Raw genomic sequence first — 19,856 nt, forward strand, 5'->3', positions numbered from 1 at the left:
GTCATCAAAATGTTTGTCAGTGGTTGAAGTTTATCCTTTTGTACTGTCAGTGCTCGGGCATATAACCTGTTTTCCAATTCATAGCACTGGCATCACATGGATATGTAACGCTGCAACATAGTACAATGCTGTGGCATCTGTCTTATGTTAGGCTGTACTTTCCGCTGGGAGCCCCAAAGCCAAATAAAAATTCTGGTGCTACTGAGGAGCTGATGCTCAACTGATTTCCATAGTTTGTGATTAAGTAGGATTGCTTGTCAATTCTCATTAAAACAATCCTGAGTCGTGGAGGGGAAAAAAAATTTTCTAGTGTTTTTTAATGATGTGTATTTGGTTTTGTTCTCAACTGAGCTACTAAAATGTAAATGACAGGTGGTTCCCAGTCATGATGACTGTCTTTTGTATTGGTTTACTGTTAATTTTTCATTGGTCTGAAATCTTAAAATCAATGCCTAGATCTGTTTTTGGAGAAGGTAAGGAAAAAGGTAATGGACTGTTGTTACCTGTTACTAAACTGAGAGTCTAAGAAGCCATTGTATTAAAAGCCATTACAAGAAAATCTTGTACTCTAACAGTAAAGTATAGGATAACAGGTGAATGCAGTCTGCAGTCAGAGAACATAAAGGAAGAATGAGAAAATAAACCAGCAAAACCAGTCTGCAAGTTATGGGGTGATGATTGCAATGCTGTTGACAGTGATGGGGCAGTGAATAGTTGGAGAACATGTGCCAATCTGCTTTTTTTTTTTTTTTTTTTTTTAGTAAGGATGATTCTTTGTAAGACTAATTTCCTATAAATGTTTGCTTCTCTGTTCTTTGGTTAGGTATCATGCCAGTGTATCATAACATGTTTGCACTCATGAGTGAAACAGAGAGAATGTGGTATCCCCCAAATCACATCTTCCATGTGGATGAAGCAACCAGACTCATCCTAATTTACCGGATAAGGTAATCTAAATCAAATTTTATGCACTTTTCATAGTAAAACAAAACCATGTGAGAAAACACAACCAATTAGATACTCAGTTGAACCATAGTTTCTCTAAGAAGTTATGGATGATTTGTTGGTGATATCTGGATAAGAGATAGATAAAAGAATCAAAATTATTGGAGTAGGTTTGAATAACGTATTTTATTGATTGTCTATATGCCATATGTTTGCCATGTCAGATTGAAGAAGCAAACAATAAAAAATATAGCAGAAGTAAAAATAATATTTTTCTTAATAATGATACATCTCATCTCCTCTGTGCTTGCCTGTTTGAAATTAGTGGCAGTTCTGAAAAGCAAAGTAAATATCCTGTGTAGTCAGGCAGATATCTGCAATAGAACCATTTTTCTGTAACCTGATTTTTTAATGTGGATGTCTAAAGCTACAATCACTGTTTTTCTTATGTAAAAGATTTTTTTTTATTTACATTGCATAATGCTTAAATGTTGTAGTACTTTAAGACTCCAAGAACTGGATCCAAAGCCTTCCATTGACTCCTGGGGCTTCATATTGGTCCTCCAAACTAGCCAGCACTAATTACATGTCTATGAAAGCAATAATGTCTGGTATTGGTAAGCAAAAGTATCTGTTTACTGATGTTTGCTTAAATATTTCCTAACAGGTTTTATTTTCCCCACTGGCATTGCAATGGTACCAGCAGAGCATATCGGTATGGCATTATTCGAGGTGCAGAAAGCCCTGTTCTTGATGATCTTGTCATGTCTTACCTATTTGCACAGGTATGGTTTGCTTGATTATTTTTTAATGCAGGTTGGTAAAGGTTGTTAGTATTTATTCCCTTTCACATCTTCTGATAGTAACTGTAGACTTTTTTTGACAGCTTGAAGCCCATTCAAAATGAAAATTTAATTCCTTGACATATTTTGTATTTGGAGAGATGAAGCTCAAATGGCATTTGTGAGGAGACTAGTGACAGTGTGCAGCTCCTTTCTTGGGTCTTCCACTACCATGTGGAAGTCTTCCAGTGTGACTTTCGTTTTGGACTGACACAATGTAGAACAACATCCTTCCCATATGGACCTTTTTGAGATTTGAAACCAAAATATTTTGAAAAACATGTTTCTAAGCATGATGGCAGCTGGTATCCATTATGAACATGTGCAGCTTTTTGTGGACAAAGGGTTTCATTCAGAAGAATGCAGTCTTAAAAAAAAAAACCCCACCAAAAAACCCCAAACCACCCAACAACCAAAAAACCATAAACAACAACAACAAAAAAGCAAAAAAACCCTTTTATTGATGAGCAGCAGTGCTACAGTTTTAATTTTCCTTCTTTCTCAGTGGCGAGATGATTTTTTGGATGGATGGATACAGATGCCTGTTACTCATGAAACACAAGAAGAATGCCTTGGAATGGCTGTTCTGGATATGATGAGAGTGGCCAAAGAAAAGGACCAAACCCCATTGGCTATTTACAATTCAGTCAGGTGACTCCATACTTTATAACTGTTACACTTATCTGATATCTAAAACAAATATTTTTGCACATTAGCATCTGGGAGGAGATGTTTAGCTGTTGGCATTTGATTTATTATAACATAATGATTCCATAAACTTACCTATAGTGTAAACTAGAAATTAATAGAGAGCTCATATCATGGCTATTCATGTTTTTGGTTCTCTTAGTGAGAGGTAAGGCAGCAGTGACTCATGTGGGAAAGGATGTAAGCAATAATTTTAGTTGGGAGAGACTCTTTGGAAGTCATCAGATCCACACCCCTGTTCAGATCAGGGCCAGCTTCAAAATTAGATGAAGTTACTCAGGGCCTTATCCAGTCAAGTTCTGAAAATGTCCAGGGACGGAGATTCCACCATACCTCTGGGCAGCTTTGTCCTGTATAGGATTACCTTCATTGAGGAAGATGTTCTCCCTATCTAATCAGTGTCCTCTGTGATGCTGTATGTCTGTTGCCTCTTGTCCTTTGCTCTGTGTGTCTGAGAAGTCTTCATAACCATCTGTTAGTTGAAGACAACTAGGAGAACACCCTACTTGAGCCTTCTTTTCTCCAGGCTGAACAAATCAAGCTCCCTTACACCTCTTCTGTCATGTCACGTGCTTCAGGTTCTTAACTGTCTTGGGTAGATCTCTGCTAAACTTGTTTATCAATTCATTTTGGTTTATCAACCTAATCAGTTTCCACTCCAGCTGAGTTAATTCTGTCCCTGCTTAGTGCTTGATGTTTGTCTTTTAATGAAACCTAGCAGGAGTGAAAAACAGAATGAGACGACAAATTGGCCAGCTGATTACAGGAGGCAAACTACTCTTTTGGCCTTTGATAGAATATGGGCTGTGATACTGGAATTTCAATGAGAACCATCCACACTGTTGTATTCTACTACCTATATTTTCAGCCAGGAAATCTGTCCTTTATCCATATAATTGCCCCTATCCGTGCAGTATCCTCTTTCCAACTTCTACACCAAACAAAGCAACTGTGTAACTTCTGCTGCCTTACCTCAAAATTCAGTAATAACTAGAACAGACATGTCAGGATTTATGGAAAATGCATTATGTAGTATATGTTGAAACTGAGTGAGGGGAGAAGATGGAAAACGGGAGAAGAGACAGGGCTGTATTTGAAAGAACTGTATTTGAAAGAACATACAACAGATCAAAGAAAGGATCCTTGTCATCCTACAATTTAAAGAATAAGGTTACATTTGAAGGAAAAGATATTTTCATGTTGACTTGTTTAGTACAGAACTAATTATCTTTGCTGGATTTAATGGCTAGAATTAGTAGCTTTTTGCTGGTTATGTATTCACAGCTACAAAATGTTTTTGCCTAAATGTGTGCGAGCAAAAATCCAAGACTACCACATTTTGACGAGAAAAAGAATAAGGTACAGGTTCCGCAAATTTATACAACAGTTTGGCCAATGCAAAGCTACTGCCAGAAACTTGAAACTTAAGTATCTTATAAATCTGGAAACCCTTCAGTCTGCCTTCTATTCAGAGGTTTTTGAAGTAAAAGAACCTGGTGGAGATCCTTCTGGACAGGAAAGTTTTGCAACCATTGTAATAACTGGAAATGGTGGAATTCAGTGCTCAAGAGGAAAACTTAAGGACTGTGAGACACTTGCAGAGCAGGTAATTTCTTTTATTGTTTTAATAATTGTGGAGTTTATCATGTAACAGACTAGATTGTGAAGAAATTTGGTTTGCCAGTTCACATTTCCAACAACCAGATGAGCAAGTAGAGCTTCAGGGACTTCAGTGCATTTGAGCTGATTTATTCTAGCTGATACCCACTGAGTCTTACAGCCTTGATTATTACACTTGTTTAAGTATTAGGATATGCTTGCAGCCATATAAATGCGGTATTCTGACTTGAATAAAATCTGTTTGCTTTCCTTTGATAACAAGTTGTCCTATCAAAGGAAAATGCATCTTGGATTTCCCGTGTAATTAGGATTGGTGCTTCAGGTTACCTAGCCAGTGATGACCATGGCTAATGGAAGAACCTTCTCTTAGACCCTTTCTTCATTCACACTACATCCATCTCTTTGGTAGCAGATTTTGCAGCTTGTACCACTCTGAATGACGCCATGACGTTTTGGATTGTTAACAGACTTTCTAAACCTCTTTAATCAGGATGCTAATAACAAGTTCTCAGAAAAAAAAAAAAAGTCCTCACAAAGTTAATCAAAATCTTCCATTGCTAATCCTCACAAAATACTACAGACCAAAGAAATATCTACAATAGAAAAAAACCCCATATATGAGTATTTCTATTCATTGTTCCTGGATCTTTGTGCATTTTTAAATTCATGCTCCTAGTGATGGTCACATAAACACAAAACTCCTTTATTTTTAATGGGATATTTAAGGTTTTATGATCCTCTTTGTAGCTAGCTTACAAGTTCAGAGTTGTAGGAATTCTAATGCTGAAAATAGGTGGGGTTTTTTAATTGCTATTTATGTTATTGACATGATAATTAATATTTATTACAGGATTTACAAACATACTGTGATTTTCCTGATATCATTGATGTCAGCATTAAACAAGCAAGCCAAGAAGGCTCCAGTGAGAGAAGAATTGTCACAATTCACAAACAAGACAGCAAGAATCTGGTCTGTTTACTTTGCTTGCTGTTTTTGCAAATAGATGTTGCTTTGAGCAGGCTGTGTGATTGCTGTGGTATTTATAGTATTGTATAACCAATTACCATGTTAAGCATGAGGTAAAACTAAATGCATTTCAGCACTAAAAGCAGTGTATCAGAACACCAAAGGTCTTTTGCATTCAAAACTCTGTGCATGGACTGAAATAGAAATAGATGTGTATAGCTGAGGGTAATTTCTGATACACAGATTGGTTCTTTTCTTTATTGGACTCTTAAACCTGAGTCTGTGGTTTTAACTATCAAGCATACTGTTGCTGTGCTGTCATAGCAAGCTGTCTTCCAGTGACCAGCACATTTAAAAAGGCTTCAAAAGGAAGGAATGATGATACACAGAAAATCAGTATTGGGACAAAATGTCATTGCTTTTCTGTCTCAAATTCTTTGAAATAGATCTTTAAAAAGTATTTTATACATTAATGTAAAAGGTTGTTTCAGTTTGAACTCCAGCATTGCACTTGAGTCAGGGTTTCCAGCATAACTGTCACCTAGTTGTGTGGGGGTTTGACCCCGGCTGGAGGCCAGGTGCCCCCCAAAGCCACTCTGTCACTGCCCTTCTCAGCTGGGCAGGGGAGAGAAAATGTAACGAAAGGCTCATGGGTCAGGATCAGGACAGGGAGAGATCACTCACCAGTTACCATCATGGGCAAAACAGACTCAACTCAGGGAAATTAATTTAGTTCATTGCCAATCAAAGCAGAGTAGAGCAATGAGAAATAAAACCAAATCTTAAAACACAGAGAACAAACATTTATAGGAAACTTGGGGGAACGGGGGTCGTGGTCAGTTCATCACACGTTGCCTCTGCCGCTCCTTCCTCCTCACACTCCTGCCCTGCTCCAGCGTGGGGGCCCTCCCGTGGGAGAGTTCTCCACGAACTGCTCCAACGTGGGTCTCTCCCACGGGGTGCAGACCTTCAGGACCAGACTGCTCCAGCGTGGGTACCCCACCGGCTCACAAGTCCTGCCAGCAAACCTGCTCCAGCGTGGGCTCCTCTCTCCATGAGTCCACAGGTCCTGCCAGGAGCCTGCTCCTGTGTGGGCCTCCCATGGGGTCACAGCCTCCTTCGGGCACCCACCTACTCTGGCGTGGGGTCCTCCACAGGCTGCAGTTGGATATCTGCTCCACCATTAACCTCCATGGGCTGCAGGGGGACAGCCTGCCTCACCATGGTCTTCTCCATGGGCTGCCAGGGAATCTCTGCTCCAGTGCCTGGAGCGCCTCCTCCCCCTCCTTCTTCGCTGACCTGGGTGTCTGCAGAGCTGTTTCTCCCACATCTAGCTCCTCTCTCTGGCTGCTGTTGCTGTTCCTCAGCAACTTTTTCCCCTTCTTAAATGTTATCCCAGAGGTGCTACCACCATCACTGATGGGTTCAGCCTTGGCCAGTGGCATGTTGTCTTGGAGCTGGCTGGCATTGACTCTATCAGACATGAGGGAAGCTTCTAGCAGCTTCTCACAGAAGCCACCACTATCAAAACCTTGCCATGCAAACCCAATACAAGTTGTTTCCTCATTTGTCTCTGTGACTGATCTGTAGGCCTTCAGGGCTCCCCACCTCAGACATTTGTGTCACCAGAGAGCTTCCTTCTCTGTGTGCGAAAAAGCTGCGTACAGATTTTGTACTACTTCTCAGTAAAAATAATTTTTAAAAATTAAAAAAATATTTCAATAAGCATTAACTAGTTTTATTGTCTCTAATGATGCTTTTTTAAAAAATGCATTTGGTTTACTTTCATTTATAGCAGAATTGTGATTCACATTCATTTACTGCATGAATGGCACAGAATCAAACACCTGTTAAGAATTTGAAATTTTTTCAAGGCTTTTTATTGAAACATTAGAGTAGCTGTTTCGTCTGTGATGTGCATCTATGTACTGAGAGGATAACAATATTTTGGATTGGTGGAGGAGGCTTCCTTAATTCTGAGTCATTAAAACTCTCCTTAAAAATTCTCAATAGTGGTAGTTAAGTGCTTGACTGCCTATGCTTCTGTAGGTAAAAATGACTTTAAGAGCTTGTATAAAGAAGCTACTGAAGAGTAAGGCAGTGTAGGAAAAAGTGCAGTAGCTGCCGTTTTGCTTATGATTTGTGTGTGGACACTTTACATGCCAGAATTAGCTGAGGTGTAAATTAGAATTTTGGATTTAGTTTAACCTGTTACACAGCTAGTAGAATACATTATAGAAATGTACTTTACACAGTTTTAGGATACATGGATTGATGAAAATGACTGGATTTCTAGGTCTTCTGTTTGTGGGGGTTTTCTGATCATGTTGAAACAACTAGGAAGATAGTTGTTTCCAGGTTCTCTTTTAATAAGGAGTTTGAGGACTTCATATTCTTAGCATGTAATCAAAAGCACCAGCTGTTTTTATTGCTGTCTAGTAAAGAACTTGCCAAGGAGTTGTGTTCAGCCACGAAGTGTGTCCCTCGTGTCATGTGTAAACTTGTGCAACAAGTGCTAAACCATGTTCTGTTGGTCTATGCTACTGGATGAAATCTAGTGTGACTCTGTAGATGATAGAGTAACACTTCTCTGTTGAAGTAAAGACAGCCTTTAATGTTCTCATACAACTGTCAAACTATTAAGAAAATATAGATAATTACGTAAAAATAGACTCTTATTTTCCTTATTGGGAGTAATAAATATGTTGTTACAGATGGATTTAATTTTGCCCTGCTCTTACCAGTTTGACGTATTCTGCATAGACCTTTTCCACACCCCGTTTTCCTTTGACCACATTAGTATTCTCCCTGCTTCCATCCATTGCACCTCTTTTCTTAGTAGGTAAAGGTCAGCTTTCTATCTATGATCCAGCTGAGGATGCCAGTTTTTGGTGACTACTAGTTAAATTTTCAGGCAGGTACTTTTCTAGAGATTTTTGTTTGCTACTTGAACGCAGCCCTATAAATCTTTGATAAGCGAAGGCTTTCCTTTAGGAAAAAAGTAACACTGTGATGCCAGTGTAGTAGGTGTCTGCCATGCTGAGGTGTATGTACTCAGTTTTTCCTTTTCAAATCTTCCCTCTTGTCAGCGTTCCTCTGCTGTTTCATATATTTAGAGTAAGAGGGGTTTTTTACAGCAGATTGGTTTGGGTTTATTCGAACATTGAAGATTTCATAACAAGTTCTAGGTGGCACCAAGAAGGTAGAACTATATGAACAGTAATTAAAAACAGTCTGGATGTCTTTAATGTATGCATATATTTATATCTTTTATACCATTACCATATTCAGGAATTTTGTGTGGCCTATTAAAAACTGAAATTCTTATTCTCTCTCTCTTCCCTGTTCCCCTTCTCCCATGGAAATTTAACAGGAAGCTGAATTTCAGTCATTAAGAGAAGCTCTCTCCTTTGTATCATTAATTGATGGATATTACAGATTAACTGCGGATGCACACCATTATCTCTGTAAAGAAGTAGCACCACCATCAGTCCTTGAAAATATCCAAAGCAACTGCCATGGACCAATTTTGTAAGCAATTTTTAGCAATATAACAAGGTGGTATTCTTTTTGAAAGATGAACTTTAGTTGACTGTGAAACATGATGGACATCTTGAAGTGTGTATTTATTACATTTATGTAACAAAATGCTTTTTTCTTATTTTTCATTTTACAAAATACAATGCATTCTTGAAGTATTATAAAAAAATAAATTGAAAGATCCAGGCTTGAATTTTCTTCCCTTAGAATTCTTTTCCTCTTCAAGAGATACAGGCAGCAAAGTCATGATGCTGATTATACAGAATTACAATTACTACCATGGCAGCAACATACAGTTTAATAGACAGAGGATCTCATGTTTTCCTGCAGCCTTTAGCAGTTATATTAGCTGAGTTGTCCAAGGGGAAAAGGAAAATTCAGATTAACAGTCTCCTCAATACTTGAACAAGGATTGCAGTAAACTACTAGCCATATAAATTGGAGACTTTGTTTTTAAGGAATGTTGCCTCCTTGTTTGCTTGCTTTGTTTGCTTGGGGTTTTTTTTAGAGGAAGAATTTAGTACCTTCATTGATTTGATTTATTTTTTTATATAGCTTATATAGTGTTGTTTATTGTTTGCAGAAGCACACTTGGGAGCTTAGAAATGTTTTGTTAGCAGAATTAAATGAGTATTTGCTTTAGCTACAAAAAGCCTGAAAGCTGATATATGCAAGATATGTTGCATGAAACTAGCATTGTCTACCCAGGTGATACAGAACTATTCTGTAAATTTCCCAATGACAGAAAGAGGATAGGTGCCATAACCTTCACAAGAGATGAAGGAGGAGAGGGATGTAGAGCTATACCGTTCTAATCACATTTCTTGCACTAATGACTTACACTGTATATTGACCTTTATTTAGGGCTGCTTAGAAGGATTTGCAATAAATCTAGACCTTTCCAAGCCATTCTATTCCTCATTCCCTGAGGTGAATAGAAATCACCAGTTAGCAAGGCTTGTTTAAGGGAAAATTCATTCTTGTAGTAAGAAATGAATTTTTTTTCAACTCCTCTTTCTTGTTAGACCTTTCCCAAGTTAAACCCACATTTTCTACCCACACAAATATTTTGCTAGTTTTAGCTTGGTTTTTAGACAGTTTTATTACAGCTTCTTTCCTAGTGGATGTTGAAAGTCATATCGTAAGCCTAAGGGTGTATACTTTTTTAGGCTGTAAGATTTGTCATCAAATAAAATTGTGGTGTATTCAGTATTACGAATTTTTATGTACTGCTGTCTGCATAAGCAGCCACCCTGAATAGTGGAAAACAAAGGGACAAAAAGATTAACTAAAAGGAAGCTGTAAAAAATTGAAAAAATTAAGAGTTTGAAGTGTTGTTGTATTAGATACCTGATAATAGTGCTCATTGGCCAATCACTGATGTTCCTGGATTTTGAAATTATGCAATATTAAACATTTTGTTTTTACTATAGCATGGACTTCGCTATCAGTAAACTGAAGAAAGCGGGTAATCAGACTGGTTTCTACGTTCTTCGTTGCAGTCCTAAAGATTTCAGAAAATACTTCCTCACCTTTGCTATAGAGGTTTGTATTCTGCCTTAGTATCTGTACAATATTCATTGTGTTATAATAATGAGCATGGGATGTTCAGTAAATTATTCTGAATTTTCTCTTCAGAATGTTTGTCTGATTTGTAGCTACTTCTGTCAGATTGACCAATGTTCAGGGTCTTAGGAGAAACATTAAAATACTTGTATGACAAAGAATTGGTAATGACACATGCTATGTGCTTGGGAGAACAAGATAGGTGGAGGGAGGAGAGCTTGAGAGTTCTGGGGATGGTGACATGGCTCTCGGGACAGCAGGAAGTGTTTGGGTGATGGTGCAGTTTGTTTTTTTTTCTTTTTTTTTTTAAGGTTTGGTTTTTCTAGTTGGATTTTTTTCCTGGGATTTCTACCCTCCATAGCCCACCCACTGAAACAGGGCTTAGACTGACTATACAGCCCTCAGTGATCTGAGAGTGTCTCTCCCTCACAGGTGGTTCTGGGTTTGAGTCCTGTCCCCATCCCCAGTGCTGGGCCAGCCAGATTATTTGGCAGCTGTTAGGTCAACACAGATCTCCTGCTGGATATCTGGTGTTAGCTAGAGTGGGAGCCACCCTTGAAATACCTGCAGTTCTCATGCAGCTGAAGAACCAGATGTACCTCTTCTCTGTGAGATTGCAGTTAATAACGCAGTATCTTAATATTGCTGTTACATAATTGCATGATCTTGTTCCAAGCATGGGATTCTTTTTAAATGACAGAGCACCCTTTGGGTTTTTAACGAGGGAAGGTAATACATGGGTTTTCCTGCTGGTTTGCAGCAAGCTAACAAGTTCATTAAATAGTGTCGGAGATATGCACATCTCTGAAAATGACAAAATAATGTTGCTGTGTGTATAGAGAAGCCATTTTAAGATCAATTTCACAAAAATTTTATGTCCAGTCATTGAAGTGTGTTTGATAAGGAAGTTTTTAGACTAAGAGATCAGTCTCTAGGCAAGTTTAGCGAGTTAAAGTCTGAGAGTTAAGCTTGTGAGTTAAGCCTGCCATTAACTGACCTAGCCACGTTTGGTTTTGGTTTTTTCTTTCTTGTTCTGATTCTTTCAGGACAAGTCATTAGTAGGCTTGGAGATTCAGAAGTTGTTGGAACATTTTCCACAGTGTTGACATGAAGGACCTTGAAAGCACTATTAAGAGCTTCTCTTGTTTAAAAATGTTTAATGGGATCTTTTCAAGGCTCATTATAAAAATAGCGCATATTGAAAATTTGTGCTAGGAACTAATTGCTTAGAACTGCACTGTAGAATGCAGAAAAATAGAAATACAGGTGAAATGTCCAAAGAACACAGAGTGTGAGCATTGGGGCTATTGCTTCCAACAAAATTTTGTTTTGCTATTACCCCCATGTAAGAGTGAAGAAGCTATTATTACTACCTCTGAAGGATTTTTCCTAGGATCCATTATCTGTTTTCCCTGATCAATCTTTGCCGATTTTGTAACATTTGCTTTGTCTTAACATCAGCATGCTAATTCCAGTGATGGGAAGTAGAATCATGTTTTCTCAGAAAAAATGTTATATAGCAAGAACAAAATAACAAATTATGGTAATATTTTGCTGAAGCATTCTTTCTTTAATTAGTAGTGCGCTATACATTTATATAAGCTTTTAAATACTAAATATTGATAAATTTTATTTTTAATGGAAAAAATCTCTGCAGCGTGAGAATACCACTGATTATAAGCACTGCTTAATTACGAAGAATGAGAATGGAGAATATAATCTTAGTGGAACGAAGAGAAGTTTTGGTAATCTTAAGGATCTGTTGACCTGTTACCAGACAGAAACTGTCCGTTCAGACAGCATAATTTTCCAGTTCATCAAATGCTGTCCTCCAAAACCAAAAGGTAAGAGAAAGATTATTTCTAAGCAGAAGTGTTTCCAACTTTTAGATTAAAGATTTAAAAATAAATTAATATTAAATGACTGTCAGGTAGGTAGAGATATATGTTTGTGTGGGTTTTTTTAAATTTCACTGACTTATTTGTTCATCTTAGTCATAGTTTTCAGTTCTAGTGCCTGCCAAATTTTACTTTGTTATTGATGGTCTTCCAGAAAGAATCATGGTAGCCAGTTTTATGATTAGAAGCAAAACTAGTTTCTTAATTGTAGTAGATTGTGTGCAGCAGCATTTCTTCTTCAATCAAGCGTTTTCGTATCTTGAGAAGGAAAGAGGTACTAAATGTATCATTTCTTGCTGAGGATAGTTCCATAAGTGATGGAACCAACAATGCCAGTGAATTTCTTTCATTGTTTGTTGACATCTTAGCTGAATTATGCCAAGGCTGTGGTGTGATTTCAGCTTCTCTTTAACACTGAAAAACACACATGGAATAGAGCTCCTGCCCAAGGAGTGGTTGTTTGGTTTTTTTTTCTTGAATTTACAGTAAAGGTTTTTGCCTAGCTTTGATATTCATAGTATCTTTCTCCTTTATGAATTCTGATAACACCTGCCCTTTTCACTTTATAGTAAGTAGTACTAATTACGTCAATATTAGTCTTTGTCTCTATCCAAGTCTCTATTTAAACAAAAACTTGAGAGAACAGACTATTTGATATCACTTTTACCTCTCTCAAATTTGATTGAAATTAGCCAATGGATTCAAAAGCTTAGAAAAGAGATTTGACAAGTAAATACATATTACACATTACAGAGAATAATTTTGTAACCTTATTTTCATCAAAAATTTATATGCATCAGCATTTTGTATTATTGAATAAGTATAATCACACATGCATGCATGCATATACCTACAAATATGTACCTATCAGCTTTAGTTTTACTAACAGATCTCCTCTACTTTGTGGAGAGGCTTTTTTCAAAATCACTCAAAGAATAATTCCTCTGGTAAATGTAAGGCAATCAGGATCACTGAAGTGCTGCTGGGGCAAAAATATGTAAAAGCTTTAAAGAGGTGTCAGAAAGATATGCACATCTTTAACAGAATGACTTCATAATATAGAAGAAGGTGACTTACATTGCTTACATTACTTTTTGTTGGTTTAACAGCTTCTCATTAATAATCCTTCTGAAATAATATTGGTTTAGTGTTATATTTTACAAATTTACTTTGTCTTTCTTTTGCCTACGCTCTTTCTTCTACCAGATAAATCAAATCTCCTGGTCTTCAGAAGCAATAGTGTTTCTGATGTGCCTTCATCACCTACACTACAGAGACACAATAATATCAACCAGATGGTCTTTCACAAAATCCGGAATGAGGACTTGATCTTTGTAAGTCCATTAGTTGCTTCTTCCACTGCAGATGGCTGGTTTAATACATACTAAGTTTTTAAAAACTCAGTATATGTTTAAAAGAGCCTTAACAGAGCTAGGAGATTTTGCCGTAATCTTTCACTAAAGTCGTGAGAGAAAAGAATTTTAAAAAAATTTTCCATTAATACAATTAATTGTGTTTTTTAAATAAGTGTCCTTTTGACTGAAGTAGCAGTTGTTTTCTTTACTTCTAGGGATGTCTAATTACATCTTAATAACAGCAACTCCTTCCTCTCTGGTTCTTGCAGCAAGTTATTTTCTGAGATCCTTGAGGAGTCAATAAAAAATAAGCAAAGATTTAGGCTGTTTCTGGTACAGTTGCTTATTTGTCCCCTCAACCTGACACTCTAGAGGTGTGCTAGGTGTAAAGATTTACATATGCATTACTTAGGGTGGATGCTTAAGAGATCTTTTGCAAAACAGGTGGAGATTTCTGATTTTTTTTTTTTCTCATCTATATACTTCCTGTCTTTTAGGAGGAGAGTCTTGGGCAGGGCACGTTTACTAAGATCTTCAAAGGTGTAAGGAAAGAAGTGGGAGACTATGGCCAGCTCCATGAAACTGAAGTTCTTTTAAAGGTGCTGGATAAAGTGCATAGAAACTACTCTGAGGTTGGTGTGATTGACTGCTGTAAAACATTTGTCCATGCTATGCTGAGCATTACTTTTCTTACAATAAATGAGAATTTGTTATATGGTAGAGGGTTGTATGTTGAACCAAGCTCATTCTTGGCCATGTGACGCTGGGAGAATGGATTTGAGACTGGCTTTGGGAAGTACCTCTATGTACTTTATTTCTCCTCTCCTCACCATCCGTCAGAGAATTCAGAGCTACCCACTGAAAGCCAGAGAACAGTTTCTTTGTGCAATACAAGTACCACAGGAGAGGTGGTATGGCCAAAGAATTGTCTTTACCAGTAAATTCATTATGTATGTATGAGGTATGATAATTTATGTAAAATTAGTTTCTTTTGGTAGACTATCTTCAGTGTTCTGGGATCATACTGATTCTCCAGTAAAATCAACACTTCACATCAAGCTATAAAAAATTAGAAGTATTTATGTATGAGAAACACTTGCCATATGTAGAATCATCTATATTCACTTAGACTTTTCACTGTTTGAGTGAAGCTGGAGCAAACCTGAAATGCCTTTGTGCAAAAACTGGTAATGTAATTCAGCCCAAGATTGTGTATGTGAGAATTTAATTGTAAAGACTTTAACAAGATGTGGTAATGTTTAATATATTAATATAGCTTTGTATAGCTGTTTATTGTTTATTTAGATGATATAATTGTATCAAATTCCGAATTAATCTAGCTGTATTTACAACAAGCCAAGAGAACCAGTCCATTGTTTACTGAACTTTTCAATTAGTTAAGACAAATCTGTATGAAAATGTAAGCAAAAAGGGAAAAGACATGTTCTTTGCTTAATATTTGAAAGCAATGTAGGCATACACTTCGAAAAATTGAAAACAATAAAGAAACTATAACCCATATTTTAATTTTAATAAGCTAATACATTTGCATTCTACAGTTCAGTGAAAATCAGTTGTTAAAAGGACTAAGAGTACAGAAATGCAAATATAGTCACCTGAAAGAAAATGTGCTAATTTTGACCTTCTTTTGTTGGGTGAAGAGTCAGTACACAAGCAAGTGTAGTTGGAGATGCCACTGAAGAGAATAAAAAAATTACTAAAGAAATAAAACCATCTGAAACCTTCCTGACAAGGTTAGCTAAGGTCTTGCAGTAGTGGATGACTGATATAATACTTCTGGTCTTTTAACTTAATAATGTGCTATGAAGAAATAAATTGGAAACTGAACATTATGAAAGAATAAATTGGAAACTGAGGAGTGCGTAGTGAATTTGTCTGATGTTTACTTTACTTAATTAACTGAAATGGAAGAAAAAATTCTTTTTAAAATGTGGAGATATACTTGCCTGCAGAAAAAGACTGCTAACCTCTCTGGAATATGGATTATGAGTTAAAAAAAAAAGCAAACAAACAAAAAACCCAACCAAAACCACCACAAAACCCCACCAAACCTAATACAACCACAAACAATATAAAATATGTTACACAGGATCTTTGCAATGAGGTGGAAGTTGAAATGTTTTTAAAAATGTACGTTGTTTAATAGATTTATTAGAAATCATGTAATGTTTTGGGCGTTTGTTTTCACTGGTTTTTATTCTCAATCTCTCTCCCTTCTCCCTCAAAGTCCTTCTTTGAGGCGGCAAGTATGATGAGCCAGCTTTCTTACAAACATCTGGTGTTAAATTATGGAGTCTGCGTATGTGGAGAGGAGAGTAAGTAGAAATTAGTTATCTTTTTGTACGAATTTTATACAGCTATCGTTAGAGTTTGCCATTGTTTCTGGGTAAAAGCAGGGGAAAAAAACCAAACCAAAACAACCTGACACACTAGCTGAACACTCACTACATGTTCACATTGCAGTAGTATTACTACTGAGAACTGGTAATATGATGATAACAAAGAAAATGAAAAAATTGTGTAAATACAATCAGTGTGAATAGTAACCTCTGTAAATGACTCAGTCATGTCTGTTCTATCTGCAAATCTCACTTTTGAAAAGTTTTACTGAATTTCTGAAACTAGCTTTTGAAATGCCAGAAAAATTGCACCTCTACATTTTATCAACTGTGGTTAGCTAGAAAGGGAAGTGCTTGACTACCCAAGAAAATCTTCGTTTACTGTGATCAGAAACTGCCACCCTTTCCCACACATGTGCTGACTTTGTGAGCACAAATATGGCTTTGGGCAGTTTGCGTTAGAGATCCCATTCTGAAAACATGAGGTTCCATTATTTCAACAAAACCACTACAAAATATAAACAAAGGTAAAATCTTTGCATTGTCTACAGAAGAAGAATGTGTTTTCAGTTCAGATTACTGCATTGTGACTATTTGTTAATAAGGTTGGTTTTAAGAACACTTGATATGCATTTATAACATCTTGTAATGAAGTCTTAATTTTGAACAGTAGTAATATGCTTATGTGTGCTATCTTTGAATATGTCCTGCTGAGTCTCTCTTCGGCAGTTTTTCCTCTTCATTCAGTCTTTGGGCAGAAATGTCTGTTTGCCCTAAACCCATGTTTTTCTGTGATTAGAAATTTGTAATAAAAGGAAGCATTTTATAAGAACTGCATAAGCATATTATGTAGACAGTTGCCTGCATTGAGAGAAGGAATTTGCAAAAGGTGGGGTAGATTCTGTTTCAGGAGTTACTTCTCTGAGATTGTAAAAGGCACAGCAGCATGTTTGGCAAAGAACTTGTTATACCAGTTTCTTTGCAAAAATGCCCATGAGTGATTTTTCTAGTTTATTCATTGTACCATGCAGAGAGACTACATATAAAATTTCAGGTAGATCAAGTGTATAATTTAAAAAAAAAACCAAAACAACAAAACAACCAAAAAAACCCAAACCACACGAAACCCTAAAGATGTATATGGTTACATATTTCTCCTTTAAATCACAGTTGCCCTCTATAGATGGTGCTATCTCTGAAGGCAAGAAACCTATTACAGTTTAGTAAGAGGCAGTTACTAAGAAATAGGAAGAAAGGCTGTTATTTTTTCTGTGGAAAACTGCAGCTGAAGGCAAGAATTCAGTCATGCAATTTGAAATTATTGTGTTGATACCAATGAAGTCTGTGCAGCACTGTGAAATGGATCTTGTTTCTCGGGTTATTCACTGGATGACTGCATGAAGGCATATGTCATATATATACACTTTTTTTAGTGCACATATTAGTCTGTTTTCAAGAAGAGCATCTTTTGTCAGCAAAGCATATTTTTCACTAGGAATATAGATTATAAACAACTATGATCTGAATGACTTGACATTGTTTGACCTACTACACTGATATTTCTGTACACTTCTATGCTTTATCAGAAGTTATGTTATTTATTGTGCCCTTCAAGCAAGGGTGGAAGGCTGCTCACTGGTTTTGTTAAGGTAGAAACCTATTCTGTAAAAAAGCTGTTAAATCCTAGTTATTTTGCATTTGAGAAGAAATTAGGTTAACTTCCACACCCTGAAGAAGTATAAAGAACATAGAATATTTGTGGCAATACTCAGATGTCATATAGCTTCAAATTTATAGTCAGTTTGCTAACAAGGTATCAAAGAGATGGGTGGTACTGGAGTAATGAATCTGTTCTGAAATTCCATTATTTGTTGTTGATTTTAATTGTTACTCTTTTTACCATTTTGAATCAGACATCCTTGTACAGGAATATGTAAAATTTGGATCCTTGGACACATATTTGAAAAAGAACAAAAATGTTATCAATATCTTGTGGAAGCTGGAAGTAGCCAAACAGTTGGCATTAGCCATGCATTTTCTGGTAAGTATTCTTTGGGTTTGTTAATGGGTGAATTCAAGTGTTTCAGGCTAATGCATGTAGAATGGCTAAGCTATTACCCTACTTCTTGAAACTCTGGAAGTATTTGAAAACAGACTGGCTATATAGCAGATAATTAGTGGATAGCCAAGGACAGACCTGTGTGTTTTCCACAAAGTGTAATTGAATTTCCCATTCTTTTTTAATGCTCTATGGTTTAGTGTGAAATAAAACCACATTTCCAGTATTTTTCTTTTGTTTTTTTTCTTTCTCCTCAAGGAATCAGTCCTTTCTAGTTTTCCCACTTCAGCTCATGATGCTGAACATAAATTATTTCCTGGTGGTGTTAGTAGTTAACCACTGGGAGGGGAAAACATTGTACTGTTCAAACTGCTAGTACATTCATTTTGTGCATTGGGTCCCAACCTTACAGTGTGTTTAATGCAACATAAAGACCATTATTCAAGACAAAATATGTGATTAGATGAATCTTCCCTTTAACAGAGTTTAAAGAGATCATATCGATGGATCGGTATACTTCTGAGTTAATATACATGAAGTAGTTTTAAACTTGAAACTTTAGGTAGTTAAAGTGAATGAAAATTGGTTAGAAACTATAACTCTGAGGAACTGATTAAATGTCTGAGATTTGATCAACTTAATGTGATTGTTATTTTCTTTGCTGATGTTTCCCTCATGCTGTAAAGTATTAGCTTTTAAATACCTCTTCAACAATAAGATTTTTTTGTCAGTATGTAAAAGATGCATTTCTGTTCATAGGAGGATAAAGGCCTTGTTCATGGAAATGTCTGTGCAAAAAACATCTTGCTTATCAGAGAGGAAGACAGGAAGTCTGGAAACCTTCCATTTATAAAACTAAGTGATCCTGGCATCAGTATTACAGTTTTGCCAAGAGACAGTAAGTCTTTGTCAGCTTTCTTGTTTAATGTTTCTGACTGAAAACTAAGTTTGATTGTTTTTTTTTCCTGGCCGCTATCTAAGATACTTCTGTTATAGTAAATTCCTTCATCCATCTGTCACTTTAAAATAATCTCTGCAGTCCTAGTCAGCATTTCTGAGTGTATCTTCTTTATCAGCAGGTAGCTACAGGAAATAAAGCCACAATTCTCCGTTGTGTGAGGGTTTTTTCCTGTTGTTATCATTTTCAACTTTTTTTTTCTCACTGGTATTAGTATGCTGTAGTGTACCATGAGTAAGTCTGTTGCATGCAAGGAGCTGCTGGACTTAGTATCCTATTATTTATCAAGATTAAATTGTATTTTATAGCTTGGAGGACCTTTCATAGCTGAGAGTAAACGCACTTTTGAAAATGCTGCCCAGCAGTTGAAAATCATCTTCAGTGCATTTCTTGGTGAATACCTGAAGCCACTTAATGATGCTAAAATACTGGATTATCATCTGCCGTTGAGGCTGTTCTAATGCCTTATAAACAGCAAAATTCATTAAATGAAAAGAAATTAAAAGTGTGTGCAAGATTGTTATGCTAATGAAACTGAAGTCACCTTTCTGTTCTTTACCTAGTCTTTTTAATCATTTTGGAAAAGTGAACACACTTTATACTTGGTAATTTTATACATGCCAATAGAAATTATGCATCTAAGAAACTATAAGCAATGCAGGTCATTATTTTCTAATAACTTGTTTAAACTCTCCCTTTTTAAATGAGGAGCCTACATTAATCTTATGAGATCTCATTTTAAGGACCTCTAAGTCTACATCAGTGCAATGCAATCTTTTAACTTGTTACTACAATCAGTATCAAAAAATCAGTGCCCTTTGCTGTGCCAGAATGTGCCAACCACTAGCAAAGTGCTTTTTACTCTTTGTCATCTAGTTCCATTGTGGCAGCTACTATACCTTGGTAACATTGGGGGAAATACAGAAGTTGGAGCAAAAATACAATGTGGAAATGATGTTAAGGTAGTCTTATAACATTAGGCTCATTTTACAATAAAAGTAATGGTCCTCCATTCTGAGTCATAAATATTATTTTTGT

At 36.4% G+C, this 19,856-nt stretch overlaps 1 protein-coding gene across 9 annotated transcripts in view; it reads left to right on the top strand.

The window, feature by feature from the left end:
* JAK2 (Janus kinase 2) overlaps window positions 1-19,856 on the top strand; it is a 91,731-nt gene that overhangs the window by 55,527 nt on the left and 16,348 nt on the right. For all 9 annotated transcript variants that reach the window (XM_054810965.1, XM_054810958.1, XM_054810960.1 and 6 more), the window contains 13 exons: window positions 824-947; window positions 1,613-1,730; window positions 2,293-2,438; window positions 3,780-4,101; window positions 4,966-5,085; window positions 8,456-8,613; window positions 10,056-10,167; window positions 11,846-12,032; window positions 13,293-13,420; window positions 13,939-14,073; window positions 15,690-15,777; window positions 17,715-17,842; window positions 18,620-18,758. In XM_054810965.1, the coding sequence (XP_054666940.1) occupies window positions 824-947; window positions 1,613-1,730; window positions 2,293-2,438; window positions 3,780-4,101; window positions 4,966-5,085; window positions 8,456-8,613; window positions 10,056-10,167; window positions 11,846-12,032; window positions 13,293-13,420; window positions 13,939-14,073; window positions 15,690-15,777; window positions 17,715-17,842; window positions 18,620-18,758 (1,905 nt within the window). The remainder of the gene's footprint in view (window positions 1-823; window positions 948-1,612; window positions 1,731-2,292; window positions 2,439-3,779; window positions 4,102-4,965; window positions 5,086-8,455; window positions 8,614-10,055; window positions 10,168-11,845; window positions 12,033-13,292; window positions 13,421-13,938; window positions 14,074-15,689; window positions 15,778-17,714; window positions 17,843-18,619; window positions 18,759-19,856) is intronic.

Source organism: Grus americana, chromosome Z (genome assembly GCF_028858705.1).
Source record: "Grus americana isolate bGruAme1 chromosome Z, bGruAme1.mat, whole genome shotgun sequence".
Lineage (NCBI taxonomy): Eukaryota > Metazoa > Chordata > Aves > Gruiformes > Gruidae > Grus > Grus americana.